Raw genomic sequence first — 12,447 nt, 5'->3', positions numbered from 1 at the left:
AAACTCTTGTATTTTTTATGTGGCACGTTGGTGGGGTGCTAAAGTCCGTTCAAAAGGTTTGATTCATGTCCAGGCTTGACCCTAATTAGATGCATGCGGATTTGAATAAGCGTCACGAAGTGTCCCCCTGGTTCTTCCAGCCAACTACAATATCACTTGTGTCTCAAAATACAGACAATTTCTGTCACAAAGTGTCCCCCAAATGCTGCTCTTTAAGTGAAGATTAACTGCTGCATTTACCCAAAGCTAAAAATAACGCTAACCCTTACCCTTACCTTATTGTTGAAAATAGGTAGCAAATGCTTAGACTTAAAGGGACACTTTGTGTTGGATGTCAAAATGGGCGTGCATCTAATTACGGTCAAACCTGGACATAAGTGTTTGATTCCACCTCTTCCACCACATTCAAGCTGCATGGAAATTATTAAAGGACTTCTCAAGGAAAAATTGTGTTTAAGGATTTGTTTGTTGTTGCAAACTGATGATGAATTCTACCTCGTCATCAGTCCGAGTCAGTACGGGTTACATGAGAAGCATGCGCATGCTTATCAGGTCAGTGCATGATTTGCTATTGGGGCAGCTGCACACGCGGTATACAGCTGCTGCTGGAATAATTTCCTCACAATATTATCTTGGTCTTTCGTCGGGATAATCCTCGCACTTAGACTATTAATTGTAAATATCATGGTTTTTTTTAAACACTTGATTTTACGATTCAGTCAGATGATATTGCGAACGCGCATTTCCAGTCTTAGAACAATTCGTAATGGCTTCCACCTCCGCTATGAATACCGGGCCTGAAGGTGGCCAAGTGGACAAGAATACAGACCCAACGGGTTAACGTTCAGTAAAGCGTTCGATTGTATTAACCATGAAATGCTATCCAATAAGCTTAAGCGATTACCATTAGATCCCCACATTATTAATTGGTACCTTAGCTTTTTTGATAATCGTCAACAACGAGTTGTTTACAATAGCTTTGAGGGTCAGTGGAAAAAGATTAATAGAGGGACAACACAAGGAAGTGTTAGTGGCCCATATTTATTTAACATCTTTATAAACGATTTAGAGCTTGTATTAGGTAACCAACGGTGCTCTTTTCAAATATGCCGATGATTCCAGCATTATTGTTCCTATCTGGAGTAACGGCTTATGCCGCACAGATCTAGTGGACGAGTTTTTAACATGGACAAATAATAACAAAATGGTATGTAATCCCGTAAAGTGTAAGGAGCTGGTCTTTCGCAAGAGTAATTGCAATGACAATATCGCCCAAATTCACAACATTCAACAATGTAATGAATTACTACTCTTGGGCGTTACTTTTCAAAGTAATTGTAAAGACAACCTTCACGTTAAATTGAAACTATTGAAGTCCAATGAGTGCCTTTTTATTTTAAGATCGCTAAGAAAAGAAGGGATGTGTCAGGAAGGGGTGGACCGGTTTTTTTAACACAGTACGGTTTACCGAATTTCACGTATGGCCTGTCTGTATATGGGGCGTCTGACTCTGATCTCACTTATATACAATCATTTTTAGACAAACCTTTTAAAAGAAAATATATATCGGTTAAAATAGACATTCGTAGTATTTTAGAAGAATCGGACTTGAATTTATATAAGTCACGCTATATTAGTCCTTGTCCTATTTTCTGCGTATTACCAAAAGAAAAGGAAACAAATTATAACTTAAGGAAAACATCTGTAAAACGCCCAGCATTTATTACTAAAAGGTTGAAAAACTCGTATGTAAATAGACTAATTTTTAAATATAGTATTTAGGTTGCAAGATTATTGATGTTATTTTTATTAATATAGCTATAGCTGTAATTTCTTAAATTTGACATATTTGTAACTCGAGATATGTTCTTTTATCACGAGATAATAAAGATTATTACTTATTTATTTTAACCAGAGCCTACAGGGCAACAACTGAGAAGCTCGCTGCAAAAAATCGATCAGACCATGGCCTGTATGGGTGACCTTTTGTCGCGCATATATGACATCCTAATTTCCCGCTCAGTTGTCACTTATCAACATTGCCCAAATCGATTTCTGATAAAACTGGGTCGAAAAAAAATGTTGATCTCTCTCCAAAGTCCTTGTGTTTTTTTTTTTTTTTGACGTCGAATAAGTTTCCGCCATACATTTTCTTGCAATGTTTGCCCTCTGGCGACCCCTATAACCCTTTGCGTATAAAGCGTGGATCCGACTACCGGCAACTCGTTCATTGGGGCAGTCTCTTAAAGAAGACAGCCAAATTCTTATAGCTTGTACAAGTTTCGATAACTTGTTTACAGGACAAGACGGTGTCATGTACCAAAACTCGTGTCAGAGCGAAGGAAATCTGATAACGGCCGGCATCTATTCGCTGCTAATACCCACCAGGGAGGAAGAAATTCAACAGGTCAGTTGCAATGCATAAATTATTTAGTCTACTTACACATTTTCTAAGTGATATTATAATAGCGTGCATTTTTGATGTGAGCTTTTGGGTGAACACTAATGACGAGTTCGAGCTTTTCGATACCCTCGGATAGTACATAAAACAATCAGACAACCTTTTAGTTTTCTAGCGTTATGTTACCGCTGATAAATAGCAAGTGGAGGAAAACATTGACAACTGCTCGGAAATTTGTTAACTTACTTTGAGCAATTGAGGATCATTAGTTTGAGAAACATTGTACGAATGGCTGATTTTCCTCAGAAGATCAAAATGATGGTTTGTTCTTCAAACTCCCTGTAAAAAGTTGTTCTCTCATTTCATCAGTATCTCAGTGAATTAACATTTTCGCGATATAATGCCGAGCACTATTGCTCTAACGAGTTTGTGATCCCTGAAGGAGATGTACGACGATTAGCAGTTTAATTGCAAAGGACGACAGGTATCCTTTCAAGTTCTTCAGTTTTAACAACTACATACATTTCCGACAAAAGCCATTGCTCCTCGATATCAATCAGCCGGTTACTCAGTTGTGGCATTTTACTTGGCAAAGTTATGGGATTAAAACGAGAAAACCCGTCAAGGTAACTCTTATTTCCCTAATAGATCGTTCGTGAGATGGATAGCTGTCTGAGTTCATCTTCTCCTACAACGTCACCGGTGGAAACCTCGTCGCATCTTCCCCAAAACAAACTTCTAGACATGACCATAGGAAAGAAAAACTGCCGCTTTCCAGAGACAGGAATAGCGATGGGAACGTGTACTGTTGCAGAGTCGGCGTCTTTTTCAGCTCTAAATCTAAGACACCAGTTGCCACAGGTAACTACTCTTGCAACAACGCCGTCTTCTGTCCACACGACATCGAACGATGATACAGCATATGGATGTAATTTCAGTACACATGCACAAACAGTCCAACCTGTTTCCGATAACAAAGAACTGGAACTACATCATGCCTTTCTTTGTGATTTCCCTGGCTGTAAAAAGCGTTGTTACACCAAAAGCTCTCATCTCGGAACTGACAGGCGGATTTATACGGGTAAAAAACCTTTCCTGTGTCCTTGGGAAAACTGTGGGTGGTGTTTCCGACGTTCAGATGAACTCAAGCGCCACTATCGAAGACATACTGGAGAAAAGCCGTACGTATGTCCTCTTTGTGGAAGATCTTTTAGTCGTTCAGATCACCGATCTTCTCATATCAAAAAAATACACCCATTAATGTAGAGAACCCGTGTAGCGTTTGCAATTTCTCGTAACACTCTTAGTGGTCTGATACATTTGTCCGGCGGAGTCGACCGTCATTTTTGTGCAGCAATACCTAAATCAATCCGTGCGCACGTTCCTATTTTTCCAATTAACATCAAGTACTTGGTAGACGTGATATAACAAATTTGTACTTTTATTTATATTTCGGACCAACTTCTTTAATTTTAACAACCTGATAAGTGAGTTAAACTGTACATAGCATATGCATCTATATCAGTGGTATATATAATACACAAGCGTTCTTTTGAAGAAGAAAACATATTCCTGTCGATTTTTGCGTCCACGTGGGTTGGCATGCAAGGATCTGTGTCAATGATGCTAATGTGGCGTAAGGATCCGGTTAGATAAATTTATCATTCCTTTAATGATATTACCTGTTTACATTCTCTATTGTCTACAGTTATTTTACTTTTGTTTAATCGAGGAGATTTATTCTTTCAGTTAAAGCCGACCAAAAGAACAAATGACAGTACCAAATCTAATATCTAGCAGGGCTGCAAGAGTTCGGTGTATCTCATGTTTGTCACCGCTGTTTGTATGTTGTTCCTTCAAAAGCTGAGATGACGAAAGTAAACAAAAAAGTACTATATTTATAGTGTCTATCTCAAACAGTGAAAGAACGCCCCTGTGCCTTTAGCATTGTACTTAAAAGCATTGTATAACCATCACGCATCATACAAATTAACTGCCAGAAATTTGCAAGTGCTATGTATTCCCATGCAATCCACCTGAGCATTAGCCTGAGTCTTAAAAGTGGAAACTCTTCGTTAGATGGATTACATAGAAATATGCAGTACTTCAACTTGCACTCTGACAGTTAAGTCTATTGGAACGCAATCTTTTGAATGAACTTATCCCTCCTTCCCACAGTGTATTATAAAAATTAGTCATGATGAACATAATTTTGTTGGGAAGATTTTGCACTATTACATCGCCGGATCTGGGTCAGTAAAATAATAGCAAATACTACATAAAAGAATCAAAGCATGTTGACTGATCACTCAAATAGCCTCCTCCGTGTCACCCTGTCATTTCGCTTGAAATACGAGAGCCAAACAAATACTCTACAACTTCAATTTTCAGTGAAAATATTTGTTCATTGATCCCATTACACACTTCATTTTTATCACCGGAAACTTAATCCCTCTGTAAGCACTCGAGCCGTAATGTGATACGGCTTTCATCTCGTCAGAGCAGTCTACCTTTAACACTAAAATTTGTCCGTAATAATTCTAGGCTACACTCAATTATTATCTACGCTAAGAGACTGTTTACTTTAAGAGTGATGCTAACAAACGCAAAACAGTGTATGTTTTATAACGAGATTAGCAACCAAACGGACAGAAGTGAAAACGGATAAGTCAGAGTTGCCGCATTACGGCACCAATGATCCATTTGCCGGGAAAGGTCTTGCGAAGGTCGTAACGCTTCCCCTCAATCCGCAAACGTTAGGTGATTAAGTTTAGCTGACATTTCCGTGTGGAAAACCTACAGTTATTTTGCCGCCAAGTAAGTTGGGTCAAGTTGCTATTAGCGTTATTTTTAGAAACGATCAAACAAAATGCCGAGATGCTTCACCTGACCAAGATGAATTAGCCCCCCTCACAAGGGTCTCAGTCATAGTTTAAAATAATAGCCGCCTTTTCAACTAATATACGGGGCTCTATTTTAGCTTCAACTTACCAAGTTTTTTACAACAATCATTCTTTTAAGACCGAAATAATGCAATATAATACGAAACACCAGACAATGTGAATTATAGCCTTAAGTACGACTGAGACATAATTTAGCAGAAACTGCCAGTGTAATCTCCTTTTTAACAATAAGATCTATTTTACAAATTTTAACAAAAGACAAATTATCACAGAAAGAAAATAAGATTACCCCTGTCAATAATAATTCTCATCAAAATTACGGTTTTCATGTCTAGTGTTCGGAAGTTTGTGAGAACAACTAAGAAGAAGAAAGAAACATATTGCTTTGTTTCTCCTGCTGCTAGATCCTTATAAAAAACCGTTCTGTCGGTTATATTTCACTTGTGCCACAGATCCCATAACCGGGAGAATCGCATTAAACTTGAATCGGAGTCTTTGTAAGTTAAATGTCGTGCTGAAAAGTTCCGTATGGGAAGGGTAAATTGAGGATATGTGTGGGATTAAATTTCAAGTCCTGCCACAAGTTCTGCCAGTTAGGGACTTTAGGCAGCTTGATTACGTACGCACAAGGGACAAAATGTTCAAAAAAATGTTCATATTATATGCTTGATTGAATGCAAGTGGTTAGTTCTTTCCAGGAATACTCAGCACCTGATCGGACCCTATTGTAACATAACGCTCTTACTAGTGGTTTTTTTTCCACTCATGATTCTTCAGAAAACGCCGCGATTTTAAAACATTGAAACCTGATTTTGGGTATTACAAGGAATGAGCCGAGTGCCAAGTCACGTACAAATGCAAAGAAGTTCCTTTTGTTATTTACAGTTTTCACATTGTTTAACTCCGTTCGTGAATATGTTTCGCAATATACAATCTCGAAATAAAGCGAGCGACTGGCGAACATTCGATACCCCGTGTTTGAGTCTGAAAAAAACTAATTTCTATTTCGAGAACCAATCGGAGCCTCCGAACATTACCCGAACTTTCTTGGCCTTCTAGAATCATCTACGTGCCTGAAAAACTGCGGAACAGAACATTAAATCAATCGCGATCTTTCTTGTTCATTTATTGTTTAGCTGTGGCCTTAGATTCAAACGTCTTTAAGTTTTTACTTAAAAAGATAATTGTGTCCGACATGACGTAACTAGATAAGGGTGAAAGGAAAGCCGCTCTTGTAACTTAGGCCCGTTTTCAACGTCGCATTTTACATGTGCTGACAGTCTAATGCAAATGAGCGAAAACAATAGATTTTTTTCATTTGCATTAGATTCGGCACATGCGACGTTTAAAAGCCCGTTTTAAACGTCGTTGAGCACACTTGAAAACTTGGCCTTTGCTTGTTGCAGCGTGACTCTTAATAGCCTCGGAGAGCATTTGAGGGGCTAACGAATGCGCGGCAAACTTTGCATAAGAACACTGGCGATCGGGTTAAGTGACTGCTAAATCCACAGCTAACTTCAGGAAGCGCAGAGATTCACGCAAACCCACGTAAAAGTCAAGTAATCCTAACACGCAATCAGGAAGAATTACGTTTTATGTAATTTACTGTTGTATGCCTTATGGGTAAACTATCTTAGCTAAATCCGTTCAATGAATGTGGTGCCAGAAATCGGATTCCTCTTTATATGCAAAGGGTTCTGGGGTCGCCAGGGGCACACATTGCAAGTCGCTGTAAGAAAATGTATGGCAGAAAGTTATTTCGACCTCCAAAAAACTATTTTGGAGAGGGCTCAACGCTTTTCTCTATACAGTTTTATCAGAAATCGATTTAGGCAATGTTAATAAGTGGCAAGTGTAAGTTTTTGTTTTCATAACCGTGAAATATGAGATAATATTCATTCGGATTAACCTTGCTCGTGAAAGGATCCGCGTCATGGTCTCGAAACACGTTGAAACTTTTAGCTAAAACGTATGTACAACGGCGCTGGAAAAAGAAGGCTCAGCAGCAGGCGTTAAACCGCGTAACATAAAAGGTCGAAACTTATTCGGGAATCAAAAATGTTGTTTACATCGCCATAGCCGGTATCGGATTGGCTTACTTAGCGTAGTGTATCAAGACCGAGCGAGACCAGTTTCACGAAGTGGTGTTACACGGTGAAACTCCCGTTTTTATCACCACTACGATTGCTGCGACCGTTGCAGAAGTAGAACGCGGTTCTACATTTCGTGAAACTTATCTAGCAACGAAAGTTCAAAAAAGTTCCTCGACTCAGACCATGTTAAACGGCGCAAAAAATTGATTGAGAAAAAGCTAACCGTTTTTTCAGCCGCTACTATTTTTCTACAGACTCTATGAAAGTCCAATCACTTTAATGAAGTACGATGATTCTGCTCAAGCAAACTATTTCAATGTCCTTCTGCCTCGAGGTAGCTGTTTTAATGCTCCTCTTCCTCAGAATACAGCGCGCAGTCTCTGTTTCGATAGATTTAGATAACACCGTGGGGAATTCATATGCCTAGGCTGTTACATGTAAACAAACTTTTTCTTCTGTCAAACTGACATCTACAAGACAGTATCAATGTCACTGGAGCTAAGAAAACTTGTCAAGCTACACTATGACTTCGACCAGTACATCTTCATATACTAGTTCTTTGTAGATCTGATCTTTGGAGCAGGTCTTTTAGGTTTTAGTACTCACACAATTATACTCTCCTATGTACAAACGGTGTAGGACATTCAGAGGTTCTGTAATCTTGTACAAAATTATTTCAGCAGACCTTTGTACTTACTCATGGAAACCTTGAATTGGTCACGATTGCTTGTTCTAGCCCACGACAAAAACGTTATTGTTGTTCCTGGGCAAGTAAAATCTTAATATTTCAACATGAGGACTGAGAATCTTTCGCTTCCCTAGGTACCTTCGATCGTTGTCACAACCCCACAAAGCGCAATACATTTGATCGCCGTATCAGGCATATTTCCAAAATTATTTGAATTGCTGAATTTAGAAATAGGCCAGCCTATACACACGTAAATACAACTTAAAAGGCTTTATTGAGCTATTTCCTCCAGATTTATTCTTTATTTTGTAATATTTTGAGACCATTTCACAATAACCTTACGCAAGCAAGGAAGTTAATGAGCTAATTTTATCTCATATTTCACGGATATTCAAACAAAAACTTACACTTGTCACGTATCAACATTACCCAAATCGATTTGTAATAAAACTCCGTCGAAAAAGACATTGATCTCTCTCCAAAATCCTTTTTTTTTTTGGACGTCGAATAAGTTTCCGCCATACATTTTCTCACAGCGACTTGCAATGTTTGCGCTCTGGCGACCCCAGAACCCTTTGCGTATAAAGCATGAATCTGGGCTACCGGGCAACTCGTTCATGGGGCCCTCTCTTAAAGAAGACAGCCAATTCTTATGGCTTGTACAAGTTTCGATAACTTGTTTAGAGGACAAGACGGTGTCATGTACCAAAATTCGTATCAGGGCGAAGGAAATCTGGTAATGGCCGACATCTATTCGCTGCTAATACCCACCAGGGAGGAAGAAATTCAACAGGTCAGTTGCAATGCATGAATGATTTAGTCTACTTACACATTTTCTAAGTGATATTATAATAGCATGCATTTCTGATGTGAGCTTTTGAGTGAACGCTAATGACGAGTTCGAGCTTTGTAATACCCTCGGACGGTTCATAAAACAATCAGACAATACTTTAGTTTTCTAGCCTTATATTACCGCTGATAAATAGCAATTGGAGGAAAACATTCACAACTGCTCGGAAATCTATTAACTTACTTTGAGTAAGAAATACAATTAAGGATCATGAGTTCGAGAGACATTCTATAAATTGCTGATTTTCCTCAGAGGATCAAAATGACGGTTTGTTCTGCAAACTCCCTGAAAAAAAGTAGTTTGCTTATTTCATATCTCAGTGAATTAACCTTTTCGCGACATAAAGCCGAGCACTATTGCTCTAAAAATGCTAAACCTCTCTTACAAGTTTGTGAGCCCTGAAGGAGATGTATGGTCATTAGCAATTTAACTGTAAAGGATGACAGGGATCCTTTAAAGTTCTTCATACAGTTTTAACAACTACATACATTTCCGACAAAAGCCATTGCTCCCCGATAGGAATCAATCAAGGTATGGGATTAAAACCAGAAATAATCATGATGTTGGATAAAACTAAAGGTAACCCTTATTTCTCTAAAAGATCCTTCGTGAGATGGATAGCTATCTGTGTTCATCTTCTCCTGCAACGTTACCGGTGGAAACCTCGTCTTATCTAGCTCTTCCCCAACCCAAGCTTCAAGAAATGACTATAGGAAAGAAAAACTGCCTCTTTCCAGAGACAGGAATGACAATGGGAACGTGCACTGTTGAAGAGTCGGCGTCTATTCCAGCTCTAAATCTAAGACACCAGTTGCCACAGGTAACTATGCTTGCAACAACGCCGTCTTCTGTCCACACAACATCGAACGATGATGCAGCATACGGATGTAATTTCAGTACACATGAACAAACAGTCCAACCTGTTTCCGATAAGAAAGAACTAGAACTACATCATGACTTTCTCTGTGATTTCCCTGGCTGTTAAAACCGTTAGACCAAGAGCTCTCATCTCGGAACTCACAAGCGGATTTATACGGGTAAAAAACCTTTCCTGTGTCCTTGGGAAAACTGTGGATGGTGTTTCCGACGTCTAGATGAACTCAAGCGCCACTATCGAAGACATACTGGAGAAAAGCTGTACGTATGTCCTCTTTGTGGAAAATCTTTTAGTCGTTCAGATCACCGATCTTCGCATATTAAAAAAAATACAACCATTAATGTAGAGAACCCGTGTAGCGTTTGCAATTTCTCGTACCACACTTCAAAGACGCCTGACGGCGGTGTCGATATTTTTTTTGCATCAACTCACCTAAATCAATCCGTGCAAGTTCCTATTTTTCCAAATAACATTAAGTACTTGCTGGCAGTGATATAACAAAGTTGTACTTTCAATTATATTTCGGACCAATTTCGTTAATTTTAAGAACGTGATAAGTGAGTTAAATTGTACATAGAATATGCACATGTATATATATGATACATGTAATATACGAGCGTTCTTTTAAAGATGAGAACATATTCATATTGATTTTTGCGTCCACGTTGGTTGGCATGCGACGATCTTTGTCAATGATGTTAATTTGGCGTAAGGAGCCGGTTAAATAAAGTTTCATTTATTTAAAGATATTACCTGTTTTCATTCTCTTTTCTCTACAGTTGTTTTACTTTTCTGATGATATAATCTCATATAATCTCCCTCTGCATGTCAGTTCAGTCGAGGAGATTTATTTTCAGAAATATCGACCTTAATGAATGATTCTCTTGCTGAAAGGAAACTTGACAAACAATTATATGCTCTTAATAATGAATAATTGTTCTTTTTTCGAGCTGGCTCAACTCACAATGAAGACGAAATCAGTCAAGAAGTCGGTCGTTCTGAGGTAGTCTGTTTCACTCAGAGATCGACTCCTCTGTCAGTTCCTAACATGCACAAAAGATCAGAAATGCATGAGGTCTTCCTTTTTCTCTGTTCCATTACTTTCTTTGAGAGTTCAACAGCTTATGACAAAGAGACTACTTCAGTCTTCATGATGTAACATCGTTTTAAAAGCAAAAAAGATATCAAAATTTATTTTCTTTGTATCCGCCTTTATTTTTATCACCTTGAAATGACCTTCAAATGTACGGTACGGTTTCAGAGAGAAGCATGGCGAGGAGTGATTTTTTCTTCAAATTCCTCCTTTGTTTTTGTTTTTTGTTTTCCCATGTATCGTGGACATGTTTGGAAAAACTCTTGGAGCCGTTTAGAAAGCAATTTGTGCATGATTGAAAGACTCTGACAAACGATATAGTAACTGACAAGGTTTGATGTCACAAATCAACTTTTGGTTAAAGATTATATACAAACACGAACTCGTACAAGAAGGTTTAAATTATTTATTACTGATAACAGCTCCTAGACTGGTGTTATTGGGTTTACTATTGACTCGAAAGGCTTTACCAATACACAACTGCAAATTTCTGACGGGATTCATTTTTTTTTATGCCGAATTACCTGAGGTTTTTTTAATGAGCACGAGCGCTAGCAGAATACAATTCGTCTCAAGAGCAACGAGTACTTTGGGGAAAAAAAGACATCAGTGGTGAGCTTTAGGGAAATTTGTGAGACTTGCAAACATGTTTCTCCAAAGCAGCATATTTTCTGATTTTATACGCTATTTTTGTTTGATGGTGTACCCTTGCTCCAAGGCCTGATTATTCATATTCACTATGCATAGTCCTAACGGTGTAGCGCGTTTGCGTTCGCGTCGAGACAGAGCTAAATTGCTCAAGACATGGCAAATGTTACATACAAAACTGTACTAGAGCTGTTCACTTTCCTGAAAACACGTGGGATGTCAGTTACAAAAGTTGTTCCTGGTTGAATGTTGAAGGAAGGAACTACGTGTTTGACAGTATTGGCCACAGTGAAAAAGCGTGCATTTCCAAGGGGTTAATGCACGAGGTTTGGCACAAATCGATCTTTATGAACTGTCCCAGATATATTGAAACTGATTGTGAAAGCCGTTGTGCAGTTACACCTTGATTCTTAATTTCATTTAATATTATACATTTGGAACAGTTGTTGTAATAAGCAGACAAGGAATTCAGCATTTATCAAAGACGAGAAGTTTGTTTACATACCTGATTCTTGACTGGCAGCCAGTTCTTCATGCATGGGATAAGATGTCAGCGACCACTGTTAGTTCATATTAAAACTAATCTTTTATCATTCGTATCCAACCTGTCAGTCAGTATGAGGGATCCACGGTAAAAGTGTTTTTTTTTCCCTTTTAATGTGTCATAAGTTTCAAGATATGGCTGCACGCGATTTACGGTGTAGCGATCCACGTTAAAAGTGTTTTTTTTCCCTTTTAATATGTCATAAGTTTCAAGATATGGCTGCACGCGATTTACGGTCTAGCGCGTTTGCGTTCGCATCGAGACAGAGCTAAATTGCTCAAGACATGGCAAATGTTACATAAGAAAATGTACTAGAGCTGTTCACTTTCCTGAAAACACGTGGGATGTCA

General features: G+C 38.6%; 2 protein-coding genes across 4 annotated transcripts in view; both read left to right on the top strand.

Annotated features, from left to right (window-relative positions):
- The window catches only part of LOC138059894 (Krueppel-like factor 5), a 40,532-nt gene that overhangs the window by 20,579 nt on the left and 7,506 nt on the right, over positions 1–12,447 (top strand). Inside the window, exon 1 of one of the 3 annotated variants that reach the window (XM_068905543.1) lies at positions 5,146–5,218. The exons of the other annotated variants lie outside the window; for them this stretch is intronic. The gene's annotated coding sequence lies outside the window, so the exon portion shown is untranslated. Of the gene's footprint in view, positions 1–5,145; positions 5,219–12,447 lie in introns of those variants that run through there. 3 annotated transcript variants of the gene reach the window in all.
- Positions 2,315–3,922, top strand: LOC138059897 (Krueppel-like factor 5). The gene is made up of 2 exons (XM_068905550.1): positions 2,315–2,407; positions 3,050–3,922. Exons 1-2 carry the CDS (start codon positions 2,315–2,317, stop codon positions 3,665–3,667), a joined length of 711 nt encoding a protein of 236 aa, XP_068761651.1. The 3' UTR covers positions 3,668–3,922.

This window comes from Montipora capricornis, chromosome 8, assembly GCF_036669925.1.
Source record: "Montipora capricornis isolate CH-2021 chromosome 8, ASM3666992v2, whole genome shotgun sequence".
Lineage (NCBI taxonomy): Eukaryota > Metazoa > Cnidaria > Anthozoa > Scleractinia > Acroporidae > Montipora > Montipora capricornis.
This window is presented reverse-complemented; position numbering and strand designations above follow the sequence as displayed.

Bases quoted from the DNA above. Each gene is read 5' to 3' on its own strand.
- LOC138059897 (XM_068905550.1), top strand. From the start codon at position 2,315: ATGTACCAAAACTCGTGTCAGAGCGAAGGAAATCTGATAACGGCCGGC. The intron at 2,408-3,049 runs GTCAGTTGCAAT...TTTCCCTAATAG, and splicing joins GGGAGGAAGAAATTCAACAG to ATCGTTCGTGAGATGGATAG.